Source organism: Watersipora subatra, chromosome 10 (assembly GCF_963576615.1).
Source record: "Watersipora subatra chromosome 10, tzWatSuba1.1, whole genome shotgun sequence".
In the NCBI taxonomy this organism is placed as follows: domain Eukaryota; kingdom Metazoa; phylum Bryozoa; class Gymnolaemata; order Cheilostomatida; family Watersiporidae; genus Watersipora; species Watersipora subatra.
This window is the reverse complement of record NC_088717.1, coordinates 44,790,370-44,814,827: the sequence shown is the minus strand read 5'-3', so window position 1 is coordinate 44,814,827 and position 24,458 is coordinate 44,790,370. Positions and strand designations below refer to the sequence as shown.

General features: G+C 32.8%; 2 protein-coding genes across 2 annotated transcripts in view; one reads left to right on the top strand and one right to left on the bottom strand.

Annotated features, from left to right (window-relative positions):
• The window catches only part of LOC137405776 (MAM and LDL-receptor class A domain-containing protein 2-like), a 39,324-nt gene extending 20,958 nt beyond the window's left edge, over nucleotides 1-18,366 (bottom strand). The window contains exons 1-9 of the mRNA XM_068092168.1: nucleotides 18,241-18,366; nucleotides 11,743-11,850; nucleotides 8,061-8,156; nucleotides 5,145-5,259; nucleotides 4,502-4,616; nucleotides 3,382-3,475; nucleotides 2,043-2,243; nucleotides 1,381-1,621; nucleotides 417-645 (exon numbers count right to left, since the gene is read on the bottom strand). Coding sequence (XP_067948269.1) covers nucleotides 417-645; nucleotides 1,381-1,621; nucleotides 2,043-2,243; nucleotides 3,382-3,475; nucleotides 4,502-4,616; nucleotides 5,145-5,259; nucleotides 8,061-8,156; nucleotides 11,743-11,850; nucleotides 18,241-18,312 — 1,271 coding nt within the window. The 5' untranslated portion in view covers nucleotides 18,313-18,366. The remainder of the gene's footprint in view (nucleotides 1-416; nucleotides 646-1,380; nucleotides 1,622-2,042; nucleotides 2,244-3,381; nucleotides 3,476-4,501; nucleotides 4,617-5,144; nucleotides 5,260-8,060; nucleotides 8,157-11,742; nucleotides 11,851-18,240) is intronic.
• Nucleotides 18,367-19,996: 1,630 nt separating this feature from the next.
• Nucleotides 19,997-24,458, top strand: part of LOC137407123 (short transient receptor potential channel 4-like) — a 60,056-nt gene continuing 55,594 nt past the window's right edge. The window contains exons 1-2 of the mRNA XM_068093723.1: nucleotides 19,997-20,055; nucleotides 21,220-21,729. Coding sequence (XP_067949824.1) covers nucleotides 19,997-20,055; nucleotides 21,220-21,729 — 569 coding nt within the window. The remainder of the gene's footprint in view (nucleotides 20,056-21,219; nucleotides 21,730-24,458) is intronic.

Below are 24,458 nucleotides of genomic sequence, written 5' to 3'. Positions count from 1 at the left end.
CCACAATGCTTAGCAGTTTGCCGAAAAACTTCTTCTGAGATGGAGGTTTATACAAGCACTAGAAGCCTCAAAGTGTTTTGATCTGCTAGATAATCCACTCAGTTCACATTAACTTGTCTCTAAGAAGGAAGGAAAAACCAAAGTTGAAAGCTGAAGTTGGATTTGCGTAAACTCATAAACCTATTGAGATAAAAAAATCAGTCCGCCAGTAGCAACTCCGGCTACAATTGTCCTTAAACCTCGCCAATGTCGCCACTGGTAAATTTTTTGCAGTTTGTCGTTAGTAGAGGGTTTGCAGGTGATGTTGCTAATTGCTAAACAATCTCTACAAAAAGTGAGCTCACAAATGAATGTGTGAGTTACAATTAAAAGCATAGCCTCTCCCATAATGCTGTCACAGTTATGTGGCTACTCACATGTCTCCGCGTTGCCCTAGGACATTGTTTCTTATCTCCACATTGTGCTGGCATGTTCCTCCATTGTTGGCCAATTCAAGGTCTTCCAGATTTATTTCTACTAGGTAGTCAGATGGCGCTGTGATGAGCCAAACGCATTTAACGTTGCCATGGTTCCTTGGATGGTTTGGGGTTGTAATGGTTCTTTCTTCATTTGCCCTCAATGTGATAATTCCTCCACACGATGAACCTACCAGTATTTACAAAAGGTCAGCACCAGTTATATTAAATAAGCTTGTGGTAAATATTTGCTCTATAATATGGTATAGGCTGATAGCTGAACAGTGGCGAGACCATAAAACTTTTATTAGCTGTTTTTTTTTCTTTTTTTCGCAAATCCTATTGAGTCAGCAGTTTTAGTAATTCTGATCTAAATTTCTAGGACTTTATCTGTCTAAAAGAAAATTACTTAAATCAGGTGAGACCTATAAATACTTCTAATTTAATAGTAGACAGTCAAGGTGATCTTTAAGAAATTTGACCACTTGTAATAAATTTTAAAAAAACTTCATCTGCTTGTGTTCTCTAGTACGACTTACTAGTAAGCAGCCATTATAGCGAACATAATTTTTTTTAAATTTGTTGTATGTATAACTTTTCAATGATGTTATTAATCATCATCAAAATGATGTTTTTCATTACATGCCAAAACACAAAAAAAGGAAAAAATAAAAAGACAGAATTCAGGAATTTTTGAGTTGAACAATTGAAATTGAGTTAAACAAAAGTGTTTCAAAAGTCATAGACATAATGGTATTTCAAAAGAGTCGAGATAGTAATATGTAAGTTGTAGTAACAGAGAGTTTATAAACTGAAACATTTGATGGTGAATGTGTAGTATGTTAGTGTCTCAAAAGAAAAAACGATGTTTGTCGTATGTCTGTCAAAATATGTTAAATTGAGAAGTTATAAAACTTTGACATACCTGAGTCAACTCTCTCACACCTGCTGCCTGTGAGACCTTCCGGACACACACACATGCACCTGCCAGATCTTTCTATAGCATATCCTTCATTCACACAGTTATTCACGCAGTTTCCTCGGCAGTATTCCTTGTTGACAGCCATGATGTCATAATAACTCAGAGCTGACCTCTGACCCATTAACACATTCTTGTTGGAATTCTTAGCTGTCATAGTTGGTCTATTAGCATACTTTGCAAATGACTAAAACCGAAAAAATTCGAAATTAAAATTGAAACAAAATTTTAAAAAAAATTTTTAACTTGAAGAGTAACTACGAATGCCATGTTTTTTGTTGATACATTCATTATCAGTCGTTCCTACCGGCAACAAATATATAGTATTTTATGTAATAAAATATTTTCCAAGAATACTCACCTGTAGATCATTCCGCAATATGTTATTTTACCTGCAAATCATAATGCTAAGTGCTACTTCATCTGCGAATCGTAATTCATAATACTAATTTACCTGCAGATCATTATGCATAATGCTACATTACCTGCGAATCACAATGCATAGTGCTACTTTCCTGTAGCCCATAATACATTTTGCCACTTTATCTGTCGATCATAATGCATAGCGTTACACTACCTGCGGATCATAATGCAATATGTCACTCTACCTGCGGGTCATAATGCATAATGCTGTTCAGATCATAGCGTACTCCTTCTGGTATAACAGCATCGTAGTATGTCTGGAAGTTGTGAATGCTGTCTCCATGAATCTTGTCAACGTGGATGTCAATATGCTGATCTCTGTCTGGCCTCGACTGTTCATGGATTAGCCCGAGGGAGTGTCCTAGCTCATGGGCAAGAGTACCTATCTATAATGTACGTATGTATAAATTTTTATTGGCATTAGAAATCATAAACAAAATGGTGTTTTTCATTGCATGCCAAAAGAAACAAAAAAAATTAAAATCCGAAATTATTGAGTGATTTAAATTAGTGTTTGAAAAGTTGATAATCTAACAGTATTGTAGAGGAGTCAGGATACTGAATTGAAGGTTGTAGTAACAGAAAGTTCATTAACTGAAACATACAATGGTGGATGTAGTATTTTGGAGTCACAAAGTAGAAAATAATACTTGACATATATGTGTGGAACGATAAATACAAATATTTTGGGCATAGTTTACGCAGGATTTTGAAATCTGTAACACAAATGCAGAAATGAGCAAGTTTGGAATAGGGAAATATGTTCAAAGATTTTATGATGTGATAATCAATATAGATCATCAACCATTTTGCATGCCTTGAAGCAGTTTTCGCAATCAATACTCTCTCTGATCTTTTGAGGAAATTACTATGCCATTGGTAGACAAGAAGACTTTTAACACATTATGTAAAAAGTGGTTTGAAAACCCTTTAGCCTCATTCCTAGGTTTGGGTCTGAAATACCCCTCACTGTGGCTAAACAAAAAACAGCTTTAAGGATTTGTCAAGAATTATCCAGCAATAAAAGGGCACGCCTCATTTTTTGTCTCATTCTTTGCAAACAAGCCACTTCCGACTGAATTGCAATCCTGTTTAACAGCTAATCTCATAAAATCTCTGTTTTAGTTATTCTTCTGTCACAAAAAGAATAATTATGTTTCCGTATAAAGCATGTCACTTTAGACATGCCTTTACGGGAGTAAACCACTCATACACATTTTCATTGGCCGCTTTACTTATTTTCTTCCAATCTTCTCAGTACAATAAGTAAGTGGAGCTAATTATTTTTAACGTTAAATAGAGTAATCTGAAGATGAACTGGCTCACTTTATTGGCACTTCCTGTTTTCAGGAGGCACTAGCTGATCCAACTAATTGCTTATTGAATTGAATGACCATCATATAAGACTTCGTTTTTTACAATGCTAGATTGGCTTTATCTTGTTGAACACAAATGCCAAGATGCTGTGGGCGCATGCGCGTTCGGCCATTATATATGCTTTTACATACATAAAATACAACTTACAGCTGTAAAGCAAGTGTTTTGACCCAGTTTTATCAATTGTTTTCCATTGTTGCTTCTTCGCACTTTAGGCTGGTATCCGACATAAGAACTGCATCTGTAATGAAAAAAAAGCATTCACTCTATGAGTCCTTCTGTTCACAGTTTGGTTCTGAGGCTAAATAACTATTTACATAAAAGGCATTTCTATGTAAATCATTTCAATCACTTGGTAGTCGCAAACTTTATCACTAATTTTAAATATGTTAAAAACTTAATAGATAAAAATAATTTGTTGAAAGATTAACTTACACAAAATTTTGGTAGATTTTATCAAAACGTATCAAAATATTTTTCTATCATTCGTCATTGTTGCTAATGTTTGAACTGATTCACGACATCGTGATTAAACCACTCAAAAGTAAAATCTTGTGAAATGATGTCACTTGTCGCTATCGTTGAAATCGCTGATATAGGCTAATGCGTTCAAGTTGCAGTGTTACGTGTCTCTACTTTATTGATCTCTTTCTAACTATAAGCGTCATAATTGCACTTTCGCTTGATTTGAGCGGTTTTGCCACTTTCAAGTTTTGTCTATTTTAATCTTGAAGCATCTTGGTAGTCAGATCACCTCAAACATCATAAACAATCGCAAATGAAAAAAAAATACCAACACTTTTTGACACATATAAAAGCGAATAAAATTTTGTTGAAGTTATCTTTAATCAGCTTTGGGTGCCATCAGAAAACTCAGATAGATGTAGCCCAACATTTTAAATAATGGACTTTTTGACTGATGACTTTCTGCGTTCGTTACGTCGCTTGTGATTTCGTGCCACATGTGGTATATTTAAACATGCACAGGATTTAATTACATCAGTAAACACTTTAAACCCAATTTTCAATAAAAATGTTTAAAAACAAATTGAAATATGCATTTGCTATTGCTTTTATACCCAATAAAGCCTACCAGAATGAATTGAACTGTTGCTAGAGAACACAGCTCGGTATGCATATAACAATAGGTATGATGTTAGCTATATAGTTTTATATTGCTATATAGTCTAGCTATATAAAGCTATATAGCTATGCATAGCTTTAGTTGACTGTAAAACACTACATAATTTTTGTTCAAAAAACAGACCCATGAATGTTGCTTATAGAAAGTCGAACAGGAGCAGAGTTATCCTCTCGGAATCTAATACAAGTAGAATCAGACCACCATTTCATTGCTTGTCGTATTTTCTCTTTATATGGTTCTACAAATAAAAATTTGATAAAATGGATCAATATTTATTTACTTTGTGTGTGAATACCTTTAATATTTATTGAGGGGTGTAATTTTCAGTTGGTTTAGCTTATTACACATCAAAACTAGAAATTAGAAACAGTTGATTAAAACTGAAACACGTTATTTACTAAACTCACAACTATCTGCAATAATCTTTATGGTTTTTTTCAATTACTAAGATTTTAACAAAACAATCAAAGAACATATGAAAAACATGAAACACTTCTTAGAATTGTGTACAAAATGCTTATTTTTTAAAACTAGACAAGGCCAAACAACAGTATAAGATATATCTAAAGTGGCTGACAATTGGCTAACTGTTACCCTTTTTTTTTTAGTATTATTACTGTTGTATGACATAACTTGAAAAATTAACTTCTTATTTAAAATGAAGTTATTGTTCTATACAAACAAATTTAATACAAAAGAAAAGTATTTAGTTGACAAATAGCATTTATTCTAAATAGAAATTATTAGAGAAGAAGTAACGTATTACCTGAATAGCCATGAGTCTGACTGAACTCATATGGAACAACTGCATTAGGCCATCGCTCTCCATCCAGCTTCCTCTTTTTCCTTCTTTGAGTAGCTTCTTCAGGGTTAGATTCAAACTAAAAGTAGATAAAAATTTAGGTATCTTTCTTCTATATATACTTCTCAAACTTTGTGTTTGTCCAGCTATAGCTATTAAAATTTTAGATTAATAATCCGTATCGCAGAGGGTTTGATCTCTGACTCTCCTGTCTGCCAGTCTAATGCCTTACCAATTCAACCACACGAGCTTGATGGATTGATTCGGCGATACATGTCGATATATTGAAACGAATATGCTACCACTCTCCGTTACGACACAAGGTGATGGTGCAACATCAAGGAGAGCGGCGGCATAATCTTATGTGTGCTCATTTGTGAGAGCAATTAGTTAGCTCTTATTAGTAAGCTTACTCAAATTATCCATTGGCCATGTGCCAGGCTAATAGCAAGTGGCAGGCAACTACATTACCTTTTAATGTTTATAAGCCAATTTTTAACACCCAGGCAACGGCAGCCATCCAGCTAGTACCATTTATATATATATAGCATATCATAGTATGTGTATATACATTTTTATCTGAACTGTACTGACAAACTAAATCTGAGAGACTACGGAAGTCTGCATGATATAAAACTAGCCAATATATATGGCTGTTGCATTTTACATTAGCTCTATACACATGTATATAATTTATCTAAATATTTATATATAGTTTAATTTCCTATGTACATAGCTCACTAAACTAAAAGAGTACATGTAAAGTAGATTGTTACAGGGAATAAATGTTTCAAATTTAGAAAAAACTCTGCTGTCTTTACCTTTTACAGTTCATAGCTTTACGAGTAGTAAACAAGCCGTAATACATTTTGCAACTGGGCGTGCAAAGTAAACATTGATTTGTCCGTCATGCTATTAAAATTAATCAAAATTTAGCGCACTAGATTTACAGATTATTCATTTTAAGCCTGACTTTATGTTTTCATTTAATGACATAATAAAATTTGTTGTTGCTGGCATGTAAAGAATATCCGCAAATTGACAGAGAGCCTTCATTACATAAAATATGTCTATGACAGTTTATTGACAGCTCCACCCGAATCTAATGATATAAATTTTACTAGTCAAAAGAATTGAGCCTGTGCAGGTGCAGTGACTAGAGATAGATATATGCTGAGTTAACCACCTGTTATTCTAGTGGTAAACGACTGTGGTTCCTCAAACATAAAAATGCAAATAAAATACACGCAATATTTTAATGATGATACCGACTGCGGGCCAAAAACTAAAGATTAAGTTGTTTTGCTTATAAATACTGAGTAATTATTTTGCACCAACAGAATAACTCATTTTATAGATTAATACTGCAAAAAAGAAAAATTTGTTAATACTGAGCAGTAGAACCTAAGACTCTTTTAAATCTTAGTGATAAGCTTTCTCAACTTTTCTTATTCAGGATATTTTTAGCTTTAGTTACTATCTGCTGAATCTCTTTTGTTAGGTTAAAAAAACTTCTGATCTATGGCCATGAAAAATATGCTTGACAAAAAAACTAAATAGGCTATTAAATATGACAGGTGCTTGCAAGAAAATTCTTGAAGTAATGTAGCCATTGTGTCATGTCTTTAGCAGAAAATCACGGATTTAGAATAAAAGTACCTGAGAAGATATATTATCATGCATACAGTAAGCCTATAAATGTAAAACTATTATGAAATTATGAATACTACGTTTAGATATAACAACTACAAAGATTAGGCATCTATAATCAATTCTATTGCTCTTTAAAGATGAACTTCCCCAACATTTTAGTAGATTTTATCAGAAAATATCAGTATTTTTCTATTATTTGCAATTGTTTGTGATGTTTGAGGTAATCTGACATCCAGGATGTTTCAAGATTAGAATTAACAAAACATCATCGCGGTTACAACACTTGGAATAAGTAACATCACTATGAAATGATGTCACTAATTGTGAGCATTGCAAAAGTTAATGCCAGCTATTGCGTTGGAGTTGCATCATCTTTATTCTGTCAGTCTCTGTCTAACTATAGATCTCATAATCGCACATTTGTTAATCAGAGTGTTTTAGTTACAATCAAGTTTAAAAGATTTTAATCTTGAAACATCCTAGCAATCAGATCACCTCAAACATCAAAACCTCTCGCATATAGTAGAAAAATGTCGATACTTTTGGATAAGATTTTGTGAAAGTTAATTATTAACCAGGGAACAATATTTACAAATATAAAAAGTCGATTGAGCTAATCATAAAACTAGTCTGAAAGTATTAAATTATCACAAAACAGGTTTTTAGATGACAACAACATTGTGTTTGATAAACAAATTGATTGAAGACATACATGTATATAATATTCGACCAAACGCATGCATCTCACGAGACTTTCAACCACTAGCTAGGCAGTTAGTTAAGTAATAGATACGTGTAAAAGAAGCTGCTAAAATGCAGATGAGCACAATTTTAGACTTCAAATAGCTACACAGCTAAAGCTCATATAGACACACTTGAAGTGCTGACTTTTTAAATGATAGACAGAAACAGAAGAAACTATTAGGCAGCAGATAAATAGACTACCAGGCTTGTAAATAAAAAGACTATTGGCCTGCAAAGCATCTCACCGCAAGAACTTAGACAAGTAGATTATCAAGCTGCCATCTACAGGAATACTATTATATATATTATATATACTATTATGTTGAAAGCGGACAACAGAGTTATAAAATATAAAGGATCAGATTATATAGAGGTTATACAGTAGTTATTAGTCATGTTATACTGTAGATGTTAGTCATGTTATACTGTAGATGTTAGTCATGTTATACTGTAGATGTTAGTAGTTTAGAGAGAATAACCAACCGCTTTTTCAATTTCATCTCCTTCATTACGACTCTCTCCATCAACACCATCGTCTAGATAAGGTATTAGTCTTGGAGGCACAGAAGTATCTGAGTCCTAAAACAAACATTCAAAATTATCTCTAGTAACATTACTTTTCTAGAAAACATAGTTTATTAACACATCGTTGATAAGTATCAACAGTGTAGTAATAAGAGTGGATCTAGTAATATAGTGTAGTAAGAAGGTAAGTCCTAGTAATACAGTGTAGTAAGAAGGTAAGTCCTAGTAATACAGTGTAGTAAGAAGGTAAGTCTTAGTAATACAGTGTAGTAAGAAGGTAAATCTTAGTAATACAGTGTAGTAAGAAGGTTAGTCCTAGTAATACAGTGTAGTAAGAAGGTAAGTCTTAGTAATACAGTGTAGTAAGAAGGTAAGTCTTAGTAATACAGTGTAGTAAGAAGGTAAGTCCTAGTAATACAGTGTAATAAGAAGGTAAGTCCTAGTAATACAGTGTAGTAAGAAGGTAAATCTTAGTAATACAGTGTAGTAAGAAGGTAAGTCTTAGTAATACAGTGTAGTAAGAAGGTTAGTCCTAGTAATACAGTGTAATAAGAAGGTAAGTCCTAGTAATACAGTGTAATAAGAAGGTAAGTCTTAGTAATACAGTGTAGTAAGAAGGTTAGTCCTAGTAATACAGTGTAGTAAGAAGGTAAGTCTTAGTAATACAGTGTAGTAAGAAGGTAAGTCTTAGTAATACAGTGTAGTAAGAAGGTTAGTTTTAGTAATACAGTGTAGTAAGAAGGTAAGTCCTAGTAATACAGTGTAGTAAGAAGGTAAGTCCTAGTAATACAGTGTAGTAAGAAGGTAAGTCTTAGTAATACAGTGTAGTAAGAAGGTAAGTCCTAGTAATACAGTGTAGTAAGAAGGTAAGTCCTAGTAATACAGTGTAGTAAGAAGGTAAGTCTTAGTAATACAGTGTAGTAAGAAGGTAAGTCTTAGTAATACAGTGTAGTAAGAAGGTAAGTCTTAGTAATACAGTGTAGTAAGAAGGTAAGTCCTAGTAATACAGTGTAGTAAGAAGGTAAGTCCTAGTAATACGGTGTAGTAAGAAGGTAAGTCTTAGTAATACAGTGTAGTAAGAAGGTAAGTCTTAGTAATACAGTGTAGTAAGAAGGTAAATCTTAGTAATACAGTGTAGTAAGAAGGTTAGTCCTAGTAATACAGTGTAGTAAGAAGGTAAGTCTTAGTAATACAGTGTAGTAAGAAGGTAAGTCTTAGTAATACAGTGTAGTAAGAAGGTAAGTCCTAGTAATACAGTGTAATAAGAAGGTAAGTCCTAGTAATACAGTGTAGTAAGAAGGTAAGTCTTAGTAATACAGTGTAGTAAGAAGGTAAATCTTAGTAATACAGTGTAGTAAGAAGGTTAGTCCTAGTAATACAGTGTAGTAAGAAGGTAAGTCTTAGTAATACAGTGTAGTAAGAAGGTAAGTCTTAGTAATACAGTGTAGTAAGAAGGTAAGTCCTAGTAATACAGTGTAATAAGAAGGTAAGTCCTAGTAATACAGTGTAGTAAGAAGGTAAGTCTTAGTAATACAGTGTAATAAGAAGGTAAGTCCTAGTAATACAGTGTAGTAAGAAGGTTAGTCCTAGTAATACAGTGTAATAAGAAGGTAAGTCCTAGTAATACAGTGTAGTAAGAAGGTAAGTCTTAGTAATACAGTGTAGTAAGAAGGTAAGTCCTAGTAATACAGTGTAGTAAGAAGGTAAGTCCTAGTAATACAGTGTAGTAAGAAGGTAAGTCTTAGTAATACAGTGTAGTAAGAAGGTAAGTCTTAGTAATACAGTGTAGTAAGAAGGTAAGTCTTAGTAATACAGTGTAGTAAGAAGGTTAGTCCTAGTAATACAGTGTAGTAAGAAGGTAAGTCTTAGTAATACAGTGTAGTAAGAAGGTAAGTCCTAGTAATACAGTGTAGTAAGAAGGTAAGTCCTAGTAATACAGTGTAGTAAGAAGGTAAGTCTTAGTAATACAGTGTAGTAAGAAGGTAAGTCTTAGTAATACAGTGTAGTAAGAAGGTAAGTCTTAGTAATACAGTGTAGTAAGAAGGTAAGTCCTAGTAATACAGTGTAGTAAGAAGGTAAGTCCTAGTAATACGGTGTAGTAAGAAGGTAAGTCTTAGTAATACAGTGTAGTAAGAAGGTAAGTCTTAGTAATACAGTGTGGTAAGAAGGTAAGTCCTAGTAATACAGTGTAAAGATGTGTCAAGTTTGAATTATGAGTGTTAATCTCTTCAATCCTTAGTTAAGCAGTGTTTCTCAATCTATTGTTTTGTGTGTTGGAAAAGTCTCTTGGCACAAAAAGCACTTCATACCTTATGCTCACTATTATCTAAAACCTTAAAACTATACAACCATACCTATGTTCATTATTACCTATAACCTTAAAACTATACATCCATACCTTATGCTTGCTATTATCTATAACCTTAAAACTATACATCCATACCTATGTTCAGTATTACATGAAAACCTTAAAACTATACATACATACCTATTTCAGTATTACATGAAAACCTTAAAACTATACATACATTATGCTTGCTATTACCTAAAACCTTAAACTACACATTCTTATCTCATGTTCATTATTACTTAAAACTTCAATTTACACATTCATACCATATACTCACTATTATCTAAACCCATTCATACCATATAGTCACTATTATCTAAACCCTTTAAGCTAGGCATACCATATACTCATTATTATCTAAACCCTTTAAGCTAGGCATACCTTATGTTCAGTATTACCTATAATCTTGGGGAAGGAAAATATTTTTTAGTTCAATTAATGTGTGGTATTCTGTTGGCCATATTTTACAATGTTATCTAATCATTGAAGCAAGTATAGAGCTTAAGTAGGAAGTGTAAGCTTTTCCAAACACAGTAACCATTGTAATCTCATTGTTTACCACATAGTAATCTGGTCAAACAGAAGGTGGTAACATAATCATATTAGTCTATAAACTTTTGACCTTCCAACAAGGTAAACATGATTATGAAGATATAATAACCCATAACCCGGTTAAAATTTAGTTTCTAAACTTGTGACTACATTTTTAAACCGGCTCTGTTTTCTTTTGTTCTAGTGTTATATTAGTCATAAAAATCTGTAAAAACCTTCCGTACAACAAAACCTTAGACCATGATCATATTTGAGCTAGGCAATTTTCACAAAAACTTTAGAACCAATATCAGTTATTTGTTCCGCAGATGCATTGTAATGAATTTTAAAGTTATTTCCAATACAAAAGTTAGGTCCCTTAATCTAAAAAGTGAAACAATAAATTGTAAACTATTAATAAAAATTAAATATCAACCCAATAATAAATTGTAACTTTATAACTTTGTAACTTTATGTTTCTTTATAAACTGTAGTTAATGGAAAGTTTTTTTATTATTTCTGGTCATACAACTGTAGGATAGATATCAACATTTGATAAATATTCACATCCTTATCAGATAAAAAAGCATGTTTACACATTTGTTCATTGACACACAAACATAAGAATGCAATCACACATGGTTCCTTACCCTCATCAGCATACAGCAAATTAATTCATGAGTGCGTCACTGAACAAAAGCGTGATCACATTGGCATACGAACAAAAATGCATTAACAGGATAATGATAGTTAATTTACATTGTTCTCCAATTTAACTCCCTCATCAAATATGATGTGTTTTGTGGCTTTTGGTAAAGCTGGTACGAGAGGAGGACTGTCGATGATGCTCCGTCGCACTATAGCTGCCTGTGTAAGTATAACAGAAGTTGCAAGAACAAAACACAAACAAATGAATAAATGGCAAGAAATGACAAGAAACAGCTGCATAGAAGTCAGCGATAGAACCTAAGTTATAAGACAGTCGTTGCCAAAACGATCGACCGCGAGTGAGATTGAGATGTGTAACAGAGGAAAGCGTGGCGGTCAAGTTTTTGAATGTTATTATAAGAATAATTTTTTTACTTCTTGAACGTATTTTCATTCTTTCATAAGCAAGCAATATATACTATTAATTTTTTTAACGTTTTAGAAAAGTGCTCGTGTACAGTTATGTTACTGTACAATGACAGATTCTAACTTTGTTAAATTGAAAGTAAAGTGAATCACTCAAACTTGCAACTGGTTGAACACAAATATCTCTAGACTGAGTACCTTCAAATGTACTTATTCAACCATGTTTAGTAGATTCAATTAATACAGCAACCTCGCAGATTGTAATACTAGATGCTATAGCCTAAGTGTTATTTTATATGATAAGTGACTTTTCTCAATTAATTGGTGGTGTACAGACAATATGTGGGCAATTCCAATGACTAAGCTTTTTTGTAAAAGTTGTCTAGTCCATCAATATTGGTAACATTTTTGTTGCATAAAAAACTGCGTTCAGCATAGCAAACTTGTTTATGCAAGTTCATGAGAGTACATACACTTGGTAAAGTCTGAATTGTTTGAAAAACTGGCAGGCCAACTAGCAGTTAGGTATACGTGTATTTGTTATTGATAGCTGCCACCAATCAAACCTAAAGGTGGAAATATATTTATGGGGATTAATAAATATACATAGATTCTTTATTAGAATGTATCAAGCAGGTGCCTAGCAAACATCTTTTTTTACTTTGAATTTGATGCATTTGATTTCTGTTTTATATTACAATCATCCAAGCAGCAACTATCTTTTTAGCCCAGACATTATTTTTTATCTTATTATTAGCTAGCTCAGTGATAACAGTAGGTTACGGTATTCATTATTATCAGCTCCGTTATTTGTGTAATCTAATCTGACAATTGCTTTCCAGAATTCAGTAGGATTTCAAGACAACTACAAGCCCTAGATCAGATTTCATGACACTCAGCAATAAGCTCAGCAGTACAGGGTATGTGTAAGAAGACAAGTAGCAGAGCTGAAGGTTCTTGATCAGGCGTGTTTATCGTTACGCGTACAAGACTTTACCGAGAGGTCTTATCATCAAATAAAGATAATCTCAGGATGGGATTTAGATCAGCGTATTAAACGAGATTTATATCTGTCGAAGATTGTCCTCATTTCTTCATTTTAAAGAATACAGGTTAGTCTAGAACTCCTCTAGCTCAGCCAAAGTGAAACCAAGTCTATTCATTATAAAGCTTCTTGATTGGTCAGTTTTTAATAGCCTGTTTTTGTGATGGGAATAAAATTGTTTTTCTGTCTTAAAACTTTGTGAGTAGAATGTGACTAGCTTTTGTCAATATCTGTAATAAAAAGCTATACTAGATAATACTTTAATAAATTTTTCATACACATGGACACTTTTCATACGTTTAATGGATTGTTATCTATTACTATTACTTTTGTTAATAGTAACAGCAATGGTAATAGTAGTAATAACAGTAGCCTAATAATAATACTAATAATAATACTATTATTATAATTATCATTATATTATCATTATCAACAATAATAAAAATATTACAATTATTGATGATAATGATAATAATAACTATTAAGATGATAATTCTAAAAACAATGGTAATAAAAATAATAATAATAGTAATAGTAACAATGGCACGAATAATACTAATACTATTAGTGCTACGGTTACTGTTATTATTATTGTTAGTGTTCCTTACTGCTGTTACTGTTGCTATAGATACTACTATCACTATTATTATTACTTTAATTTTTGAAGAAATGTATCAAAGTTGTGTTTTGATAGTTTTGTTGATAGTACATGCACTTCCGTTACTACTTCTTGTTACTCACTAGTAAAACTACTTTGAACTAAAGCTGATAAAATATTATTTCAGACTGAAATGGCTGACTACTGCATATATATATAATACTGAATTTTGTAGCATGGAGACAACATGTTTTACCATTAGCATTAATTTTCTTTTTTTAAATGTAATAAACTTTCTTTAATGTTACTGCTAGTTTCATATGCTTTAAATTATGATGCTTTAACTTAAAATTATGAAACTAATTTATTGTTGCAGTCACTATTAATATTTTTACAATAAAGAATGTGAATTATATTCTTGCAAAGTTTTATTAATAATGTTCATAAATTATGCAATGTTCAAGTAATAAAACAAATTCTTTATAAATGCAAATACTAAAGTCTGTCATCACTTGTGGTTTACATAATGCTCAAATATAAAACTAAGAGATAATAAGTTTTATTTCGGCTTAAAGCTAATGTTGCTCCAACTGCTGAGGTTACTCCCTTTCTTTAATTTGCGGATGACCTTATAAGGAACTAATGTAGGCCCTTTGAAGTGACCCAGCTTGCTTTCAGATTTGAATAAGCAATTCTTAGATAAATATTACCCTTGAGGTTATGCATTTTGGTTTTATATGCTGGCAACCACAATCTTTGCAAAATAGACCATGGCTAGTTGAAGGAAAACGTGCTTAATATTTTGACCCCAGATGTTTGCATTGCACAACTTCTTTATAAAAAATCTTTTTATTTTTACACAAACAAACATGCTCACTTATTACTAACAAAACACTTCTTCAAAAACACAATTTTCAAGTTATACGCAGTATTTGGAGATTACGCAACAGAACAATGGTTTTTTATCTAAGATATGAAACATGTTTTTGGTAAAGTTTCTAGTTTAGAATAGTTGTTTTGCTAAATGGTACAATCTTTTCATATATTTTATTATTTGTTTTGAAGATTTTCTTTTGGAAAGTTTTAGTAAACTACTATTTACCAAAATTGGTACCAAAACAAAAAAACAACGAAAACAAAGAAATTTCATAGAACGGAGGGATACACTAAGAATGCATATATGTCTATAAGAGTTTTCAATTCTTCTCTCTTCAACTGCTGACTGCTATTACAGATAGAACTACACACAGTATTACTACAGACAAAATTACAGACAAATTCTCATGGTAAAATCTGTGCAACACATTGGAACTTTCTGTAAGCTTTGTAACCATCAAAACTAGGAGTAGACATTGGGGAGATTTTTGTCAGATGTCCTAAAGAGAACTTGTAAGCAAAAGACCTGAAAATGGCAAAAGGTGAGATCACAGAAAATGCTTACTTAGATCTTTATTGGCACCATCAGCAGCCAATGAACTACAAGATTATTTTTGCATTGCTTGAATATGTGAGGTTTACCGCTGCCAAAATCTCAACTCTTTGTTACTATCACAAACAAAACTAAAAAGATATTTTCAACTTTGATATAGAGTTATTTCAAGTCGTGCGAGCATTCAGGAATACAGTATTGAGCAACATTAATTTTTTCTAAATAAGCAGACTGTCAGTATCATTGTTTAGCTCGAGACTCAAGCACAAGTTTGAGAAAGCTAACTGTCTGTATCGAACTCCCGTTAACTAAAAATGGTGTTTTAGTCTATCAAATTCTCACACGAAAAAGACGCTTTCAAAACTCCAAAGGCACCGCAATAAACGCCTGCCACTTTTCAGAGTGCCAAGAAACAATGAGGCTTGAACATGGAATTCATGGTTGGTCAACTTTCAAGAGCTTTACACTGTCAGATAGCGACTAAAGGAGTGTAGATCGAAACAATGTTTCTAGCAAAGCTAATTTATGTTAGTATTAATCAGGATAAGTGTAGCGCTCATCCCAGAGGTGGTAGCTTGTGTTGGTTACGCTTAGTCATTGCTAATTATACAAGGATCTCCTTGCTAGATTATTTACGGATGTTCAAATGAATGAAATTCTAGAGCTAAGCAAGATATGATCTGACATGATCAAGTTCCAGACTTGAGGCTATAAGAAAAGTAAGAGCTACGGTTTGCTTAATGTCTTTAAGATTTCCCAGATAGGCAATAGTTTCAATTAGTAAGTTTTACTATAGTATGACTAACATCCTTGAGTGACTGTTTAAGTAACAGTTAGTTCAATCGTAGAGCAATTTGTAACTTGTTATCCAACTACAGTTATAGTATCTGATTACTTACTAAAAGCTGAAAAAATTCCATCTAAAGGTGTCTAAAAAACTTTCCAAAACTTATTGACTTTGTTGCCAGATGTCAGCCAATCATGGTGAAACTTGCAATCTTGCTCAGTTTTATACAAGTTGATTATCGGAAGATCAGACAAAACAGACAGGACCCGTTGGTAACCAGACTTTTCTGAGCTGCAACCTGGATGACTAAATATAATAACCCGTGATAGCAGAAAGCTGTAGTTTAGACTCCTCATTAGACTTGAAACTGTTGTGCCACTCCTTGTTTGATGGCTGTCAGATGGAATATCAGCTAACTTGTTGATAGCATGAAATGTTACAGTTATGGTGTAATCTGCTACATTTAACTCGTGTCATGTTTTGTTGTTTTGTGTGGTGTTGTGTTTTCTAGCAGTGTGTTATGTTAAGTTACGTCATGATACGTTACATTACGTTTCAGTTAATATTACTTAGCATTATTTTAGATTATGTTTATGCTATTATTTGTTACATCATGCCATACTATATTACAATGCACCCTGTCACATTACCTTTTTTTACTGTTTCAGGTTTTTATACAAAGTTTTGTTTTCTTTAGATATGTCATGTTATGTTGTACTATGTTAATTTTGACAATCCTTTATTATGTTTCATTATGTTGTATTGTTATTTTATGCTATGTAAACGTAAAACCTCTAATTGAATGCCACCTCTATTTGAACACCACTTTAAATTAACTACTACTATCAGAGAAGGGTTGAAAAATAGAGTGCCATGGCATTCAATTAGAGGTTTTACAGTATTTTACCTTACACTTTGCTATATTCCATTGCAATATATTATGTTTGGTTTTGCTTAGATATGGTTTCTTAAGTTAAACTTATGAGCCATGTTTGGTACACTTAGGCTATGTTATATGATACTAAGTTAGTAATAGATCAAATTTACAAGGCTCTCAGAATATTTCTGCAGCAGTCTATATAGTAAATGCTTGTTTGCTCCAAGAGGCTGAATGATGCAACCTTTACAATAGCATATGTGAGAACTAACAGTGGCAGCAAATAGTAGATTAAAAATTGTTTAAATTGGTGTGACAAATGCTATTATTATCCTAGATCAGCAGACTGTGTACTCCTTATTTATACAATGTAAGATTTGAAATCATATGAGTATTCACCAGAAAAAGCTGGGCATATTTTTGTGCGCAAAAGAAACTGTGATTTTTTATTCCATGAGCAGTTGAATGTTTGTACGCGTAAATAGGCTAAAGTCAGATAAACTGCAAAAAATTAAAACGTTTATAGTTGTCTAGTTTACTTGTATATAAAACAAGCAAAAACTTATCTTTTTTTCTGCTATGCGCATGTACTTTTATAACAACACTACTAATGTATATATTGCCAGGTTTTCGCTTAGCGATGTAAAAATATTTTTCTGATGGAATAGGAAAATACACATATCTTTGAAAAAAATGCATCTACATGTATTTACAATAACAAATAATACATCTAAATAATAAACATTATATTTAAATACTACATCTACGTGTTTGTAACTCTTATATAGCTTTGAAATGTTTCATCTATTGGAGGAGAGTTGCTGACATATGTCAAAAGTGAGTCTCTCTATTTTTATCAGCTCATGAGGAAACCTTAACAATGTAGGAAAATTCCATGGAGTTAAGGATTTTCATACCAGTTGCAAAAGTATGCAAACTACTTCATTTTTGCCAAAAGTCTACATTTTTTCGATTACTATTGCTGCTTATATGGTTACAAAAACTTAATGGAGAAAACTATATTTTAGTCTTTTGATATTTGGAAACTTTCCAGCTTTACTCACTCCAAATAGAATGATGCGCGTCAGCAAATGCTCAGTGCTTATTTATTCTTTTCTGAGCCATACTAAAACCATCTAATAATTAATAGCAAGGTTATGTGGAGAACTTAAGATATCAGTTCAAAACACATATCTCTCAAACTTTTTTTACATACGTTGATTTCAAGATAGATGTGGTATATTTTCTGTTGCGCAAGCACTAAAACAGCTGCAGTAGGTGTTGAATCAAAAAGTTATTTTTGCTCCAATTTTACTAGTAAATGAAATAGTCAATAAATCGAAAAATGGTAAATTTCGTCAAAGTTTCGTCATCCCTCTGGCTTCTCCAACTTAGTACATGACAAAGAAGTGATGTAACTAACAAAGAACTAGATATAAAAACTTACCACCGAGTATTGAATGACTATTGTTGTAAACAGAAGGACAATGCCTTGGCTTTCCTGCAGCTTGTAAAGCATTGCAGCTAAAGTCTGTATGGCTGACCGCTGTGAAATCTGTCTTTTACTTAGCACACTTTCAGCGCAGCTAAAAGTGTGACAGTCAAATGAAAAAGGATTATCCTAAAAGGGTTCTACAGACTTGTCCAATGAACCGTGCTAATAGCAAATCTGTTATCTTCGTACACGTCAGTCGAAGCACTGGCAACAATGTCTTTGTGGAAAGTTTTTAATACGGTATTGCGAGCAGTGCCCTTTTACGTGGGGTCACCAAGCTGTATGACAAAAGAAGTGTTCATTGACACGGCCTTTGTTGTGTCACCATCTACATTTTTGATGAGATAATGCAGTGATGCACAAATTATGAAATGTTAGCTTTTTGTTGTAAATAAGTGTTGTAGTGGGTAGCTGAACTTTTGCTACCAATAAAATAAATATTACATATATAATTATATATATGTAATGTAGAAATATTTATTGCTAGCAATAAAAAGCATTCAATTTTGTAAAAACCTCAGGTGAGTTTGAAAGTTTGGTTATCAGAGAGATGTGATTTTTGTTGTCTGTTTTATTATTCATTCTGGATATTATGATTATTTTCATAATTTCCTACTTATGCTCTACTATTACTTACTAAAATATTTTATTTAAAAAACGTAGATGAAGGCGGTTACATAGAACAATTTAAAAAACTTGAAAGAAGCCTACAAAATGTTCAGTCTTAATTAACTTGGAAAGTATATAATGATATCAACTCTGCTACAGGAGAATAGTTCAATATATATGAGATGTCCTCAGTGCACAACGTTTTTGCTAAATTTAATGCTGTTCTTCTTTGACACAGTTTAAATTCATTCAAAGTTTATGCAGTTGGTGCCTATTAACAATAGCAAACAAAAAATCAATAAATTACAGCGTTTTTTTTTTTAATTTTCTTTTAATAACTGACAAAACGTTAATTTGTTTTAGTTAAAAGATACCACATTAATTCAAAAGTTTATAAATACTGTTTTTGTTAGGAAATAGGCATTTTTAAACAATATCTGAAAACTCTAGAAACTTGTAAAAGTTTAATGCCAACAAATCATTGCCGGAAACGGAGCAATTATTGAGTGCCTCAGCATTAACTGATCAAAAATTAGCTTTAAACCTTTCCTAGCTTGGTTAGATTATGACGAAGGGTTTTAGGCTGCTGGCTTTCAAGTAACAAAGCTTCTACTAGTCATTTTTATTGACTTCCGTATGAACTTTACTGATGTGAATTAACTTTAACAATTACAGTAGTGTGCGAGGTAAACTGCAACACTTCTGAATAATTAATATTCTCACTCACACCACTGTTACTCATAGTGAATTCAGTCAATAGCCATAAATTATATATTAAATCAATTCTCATTTTTTTCTGATTTCAAATACGTAAACCAAGTAGATGTAAGTTATGTTTTTGGATGGTCATGTAGGCTGAATTTTGAACATTTCGTTTTAATGGTTGAAGATAACAATCTATACAGATAGGATCACACCACATACACTTTTATTTGCTTATTTTAAGCCATATACATGTATATGGCTTGAAATAAGCAAATATTTAAAATCACAACAAAATGAAGATTAATTTAATATATATTTTATGGCTATTGACTACATTTACAATGATTAAAAATGTTGTGGAGTATGCTAGTTTTTCAAAAAAAAAGTCCAGTTTATGGCGCACACCATTGTAACACCTGAAATTGTCAATTACTTCATGAAGATGTACATAAGGTAATATTTCTTACCTGAATCACAGTATCACATCATTGTTAAGTTTCCTTGTGTTCCCAGACACACTTTAAAGCAAGCTAATATTGAATACCAAGCGTTCTAGTAGACATATTTGTTTTTTATTGATGAGTGACTTCAAAAGCATTTTCAAATATCAAAAGTTTATTTCTAAAACGTTGACTTATTGTAGTTAGCATTGGCTCTAGCAAAATATCAATCAAGTTCAACTTGCTCTGTGCGGTAAAGCAGTGAAATCCGAGTCTAAAAAGTTATTTTCCAAGCTGAGTATTCTTTGCCTCGAGAGAACTGTCACGTAGACTGTGTGGCGCTAAAGGATAAGTTGGCAGGTCTGCAGAAAGATGACGTTTGTTGAGAACACGAGATGAGGCCATAGATTAGTGTGATTAATGAAAGCGCTAATATCAACTAAATTGACCGGCTTCCTCCTCATTTTATTCATTGTCCGTTTCCAATAATATAAAAACTATGAGAGCCGAGCCTTATTATAACAGCTTTGTTAACAAGAGTTTACCATTCATGTTAACAACTTTAGTCATATGATTCTCATGATACAAATCATTAGATTTTGAAGAATCAGCAAACTTTTAGAAAAAGCTAACTGTTTTGTACTGGTGCATAGATTGTGATTACACAGTCATTAATTAGCTGGCAACAACTAGAATATTTGTAACAAAGGTTGCTTGCTAGATATGTTTGAGATAGTTAAAACATTGCCACATTTATTACTATAATCAACATGGGATTGAATTTTTGGAAAAAAAGATATTTTATCCCATTTATGCTGCCTGCTGCAAATGATTAACATCAATTGGTTTTTAGATAACAACATACCGTTAATGTTCTGTTGTATTGTTAGTATTTCATGCAACACTATTTTTTTATTATATATCAAGATCATGTTGAAAAAAGAAATTACAAACTGTAGTATGAGACGCCTGAGAGACATGAACATCAAGTGGCAGAACAAGATCACAAACATAGAAATATAAAAAGGGCAGACCTACCATCAGTGGCTGACATTCTTATTGAAGTCAGTCTGAGGTGGTTGGGCAATGTACACATAATCGAACAAAACCGGTGTCTACGCCATCTGTTATCCTTCATTCCATAGAGCTGCGTACCAGTTTCAGCTCGTCGTTGAAGTGATTTCTGGCTTTCGTCAGACCCGTCTCACTCTCTCAACAAGAAGGTATCTAGATTCACTCTCTCAACAAGAAGGTATCCAGATTCATTCTCTCGACAAGTAGGTATACAGATTTACTCTCTCGACAAGAAGGTATCCAGATTCATTCTCTTGACAAGAATGTATCCAGATTCACTCTCTCGACAAGAAGGTATACAGATTTACTCTCTCGACAAGAAGGTATACAGATTTACTCTCTCGACAAGAAGGTATACAGATTTACTCTCTCGACAAGAAGGTATCAAGATTCACTCTCTCAACAAGAAGGTATCCAGATTCATTCTCTTGACAAGAATGTATCCAGATTCACTCTCTCGACAAGAAGGTATACAGATTTACTCTCTCGACAAGAAGGTATACAGATTTACTCTCTCGACAAGAAGGTATCAAGATTCACTTTCTCGACAAGAAGGTATACAGATTTGCTCTCTCGACAAGAAGGTATACAGATTTACTCTCTCGACAAGAAGGTATCAAGATTCACTCTCTCGACAAGAAGGTATACAGATTTACTCTCTCGACTAAAAGGTAACCAGATTTACTCTTTTGACAAGAAGGAAATGGTATCCAACAGACAAGAACAGGTCAAGACATGTTAGCATTTCCATCCTGTTGCTTTGGCTGGTCTATTAATAGGTTTGTTTATCCTCCCCTCTAAATGTTGCCACTGGTATAGCTTAATACTTTTACAGGTGTTGTTTTTGGTTTTGTAAGGGTGTCCAGTTTACCCTTCCTATTTGTATGAAAGGTTGAAGGTTTAGTTGCTGATGCAAATCCCATGTACTGGTGGCGGCAGATTACATGTATTACTAGTAGCAGGTTCATACAGCCTGATTGTATGCCAGCTGTTATACTCCCAACTGTGTGATGATAAATGAAATCATGGAAGGCCTGGACTCTGCTATAAAAATGTAGCTACAAATTAAAATGGAGGCAGATCAATACAAACTCATGGCAGACGACTGCTTGTACTCATGCTGAGTGAGCATCTGCTTTCATACATATGGTACAACTGTATACAGTCTTGGTTGCCTCAACTGGCTACAAAAGAAGCAAATGTTTTCCCACGACCAAACAAGCGGAGCAAATTTTTGAGAGTTTTATGATAAATGCATGTGCACACAACTCCCGAAAATTATTCAATAACGTCGCAAACCCTTGTACCGAAATCTCATCAACAAATTTAACCATTTTTTGTAGAGTTGTTTAAGTATAACAACGATACAAAACACATAAGAACATATTTAAATATGTTACCAAGTCTTTGAAAATTGTCGACATGTTCCTAAACCTTACCCATCTGATTGAATTATACACAAATAGACAGATTAATTTGGCCGAAAATCGTTATTAAAACTTGCCAAGCCTTGCTTTTATCAAAATTAAGACTGGCAAATGAACTGCCAAGCGACAGAGAATAGAACCATTAAGTCGTGTGCATTTCACGAAAGAAAAACGTGCACATTTCACCAGTCTATAGCATTGGCGAATTGCCGAAGGTTTCTGTAATTAACGTAGAAGTACTGAAATGGTTTCTTTTTTGCCGATTTCAAAGTAACTGACATTTTGGAAAACTTATGAGTACTTTGGTATCCTAACTGATGTCCAAAGCAGGGAAAGTAAAGTTTTTTCTAACGATTCTTATGAGATTATTACAATATTTAATTATAAGTTTGGATGACTATTGAAGTGTTATAGTCACACTAAAAACATCGATGATGGGCAATATCTTACTGTTATTATTTTTTCTCAATAGTTTCGTTAAATAGATTTTCTAAAAATCTATATAAATATCACAACTTCTTGATATTTTTAGCTATGACATTTTGAAATGCAAACAAAATTGTGCATTGGTTTTCTATTATTACTGTATTACTATATTAATAATATTGGTTATTCTAATAATATCAGTGCATTTTACTTCTAATATTGCATTTCTCCTATTGCAAGGGAGAGATATAAACATAATCTTTTCCTTTCATTATTGCTGTTTGTTGTATATAATAACACCCACACCCAGTACATTACAGCTACCATTGCAGTTCTCCTATTGCACAGCAGTGCCATTTGACTGCTAATATTGCATTTCTCAACCATCGGTACCCTTTTTTTTTCCAATATCCCTTTGGTCGTGGGATGTATGACAGTGGAATTTCTAGTTATTACTATTTAACTGTGTATTTTTTTCTTGTTTTAGAACAAAAATGCACTTACTTTATTACTATACTAGCATTTCGCCTGGCATTGCCCGATATATCTTTACTTTTTAATCAGATAGCACGCAGCACATTTGTAGATATTTAACACTAACCGCTACACTGCTTTCATGACAACAATCCATGAACGAGTTCATTGAGGATAATTGTCCTTAATGCACCCTGCAGTGCATTCATGAGTTTATAATCAGATAGTTGTTTAAGAGGCTGGTTCTTAGAAACCAGACATAGTTTTGAAAAAATACTTTGACGAACTGGCGGAAGGCACTGAGCGTATGCGTGTCAAATTGGCCAAAAAACGTAAGAACGCATAGCATTTACACAGACTAGAAAACAAACAACTAACAAACTAAAATCATGTAGGATTTATTCCTAAAGAAGGTGGTGACTACACCGAGTATTTCTATTACAAATGGTTTGTCAAGATCATTCTATTATGCAAGGTTACATCATAGTGAATTTAGTTTTGTTAAATTGAGTCTGAAACAAACTTTTTAGCTTTTTGCTAAAGTTTAGTACATCTTGCTGCATGCTGCTATATATTAGCATCACACTATGCTGAGTATGCTGTATGCTGCTATATATTAGCATCACACTATGCTGAGTGTGCTATTTTTAACAATCTTGACTGAATTCATTAAAAGATGGATTTGCGCAAAACTTTAATAGAGTTTATTAAAAAGTGTCGGTATTTTCCTATCATTTGCAACTGTTTATGACATTTGAGTTTATCTGACTGCCAGAATGTTTCAAGAATAAAATCGACAAATCTTGATCTTGGTTAAAATGCTCAAGGAAAAATACTTGCAAATTAACATCACTAGTTATCGTTGCTATAGTTGGTATCGGCAATTGCGTTCAAGTTGCAGAGTTACGCGTCTCTATTCTGTCGATCCACTTGCAGCTATAGTTGCCATAGTTACATTTTCGCTTGATCTGAGTGTTTTAGTTGAGACCAAGTTTTGTTCACTTCAATCTTAAAA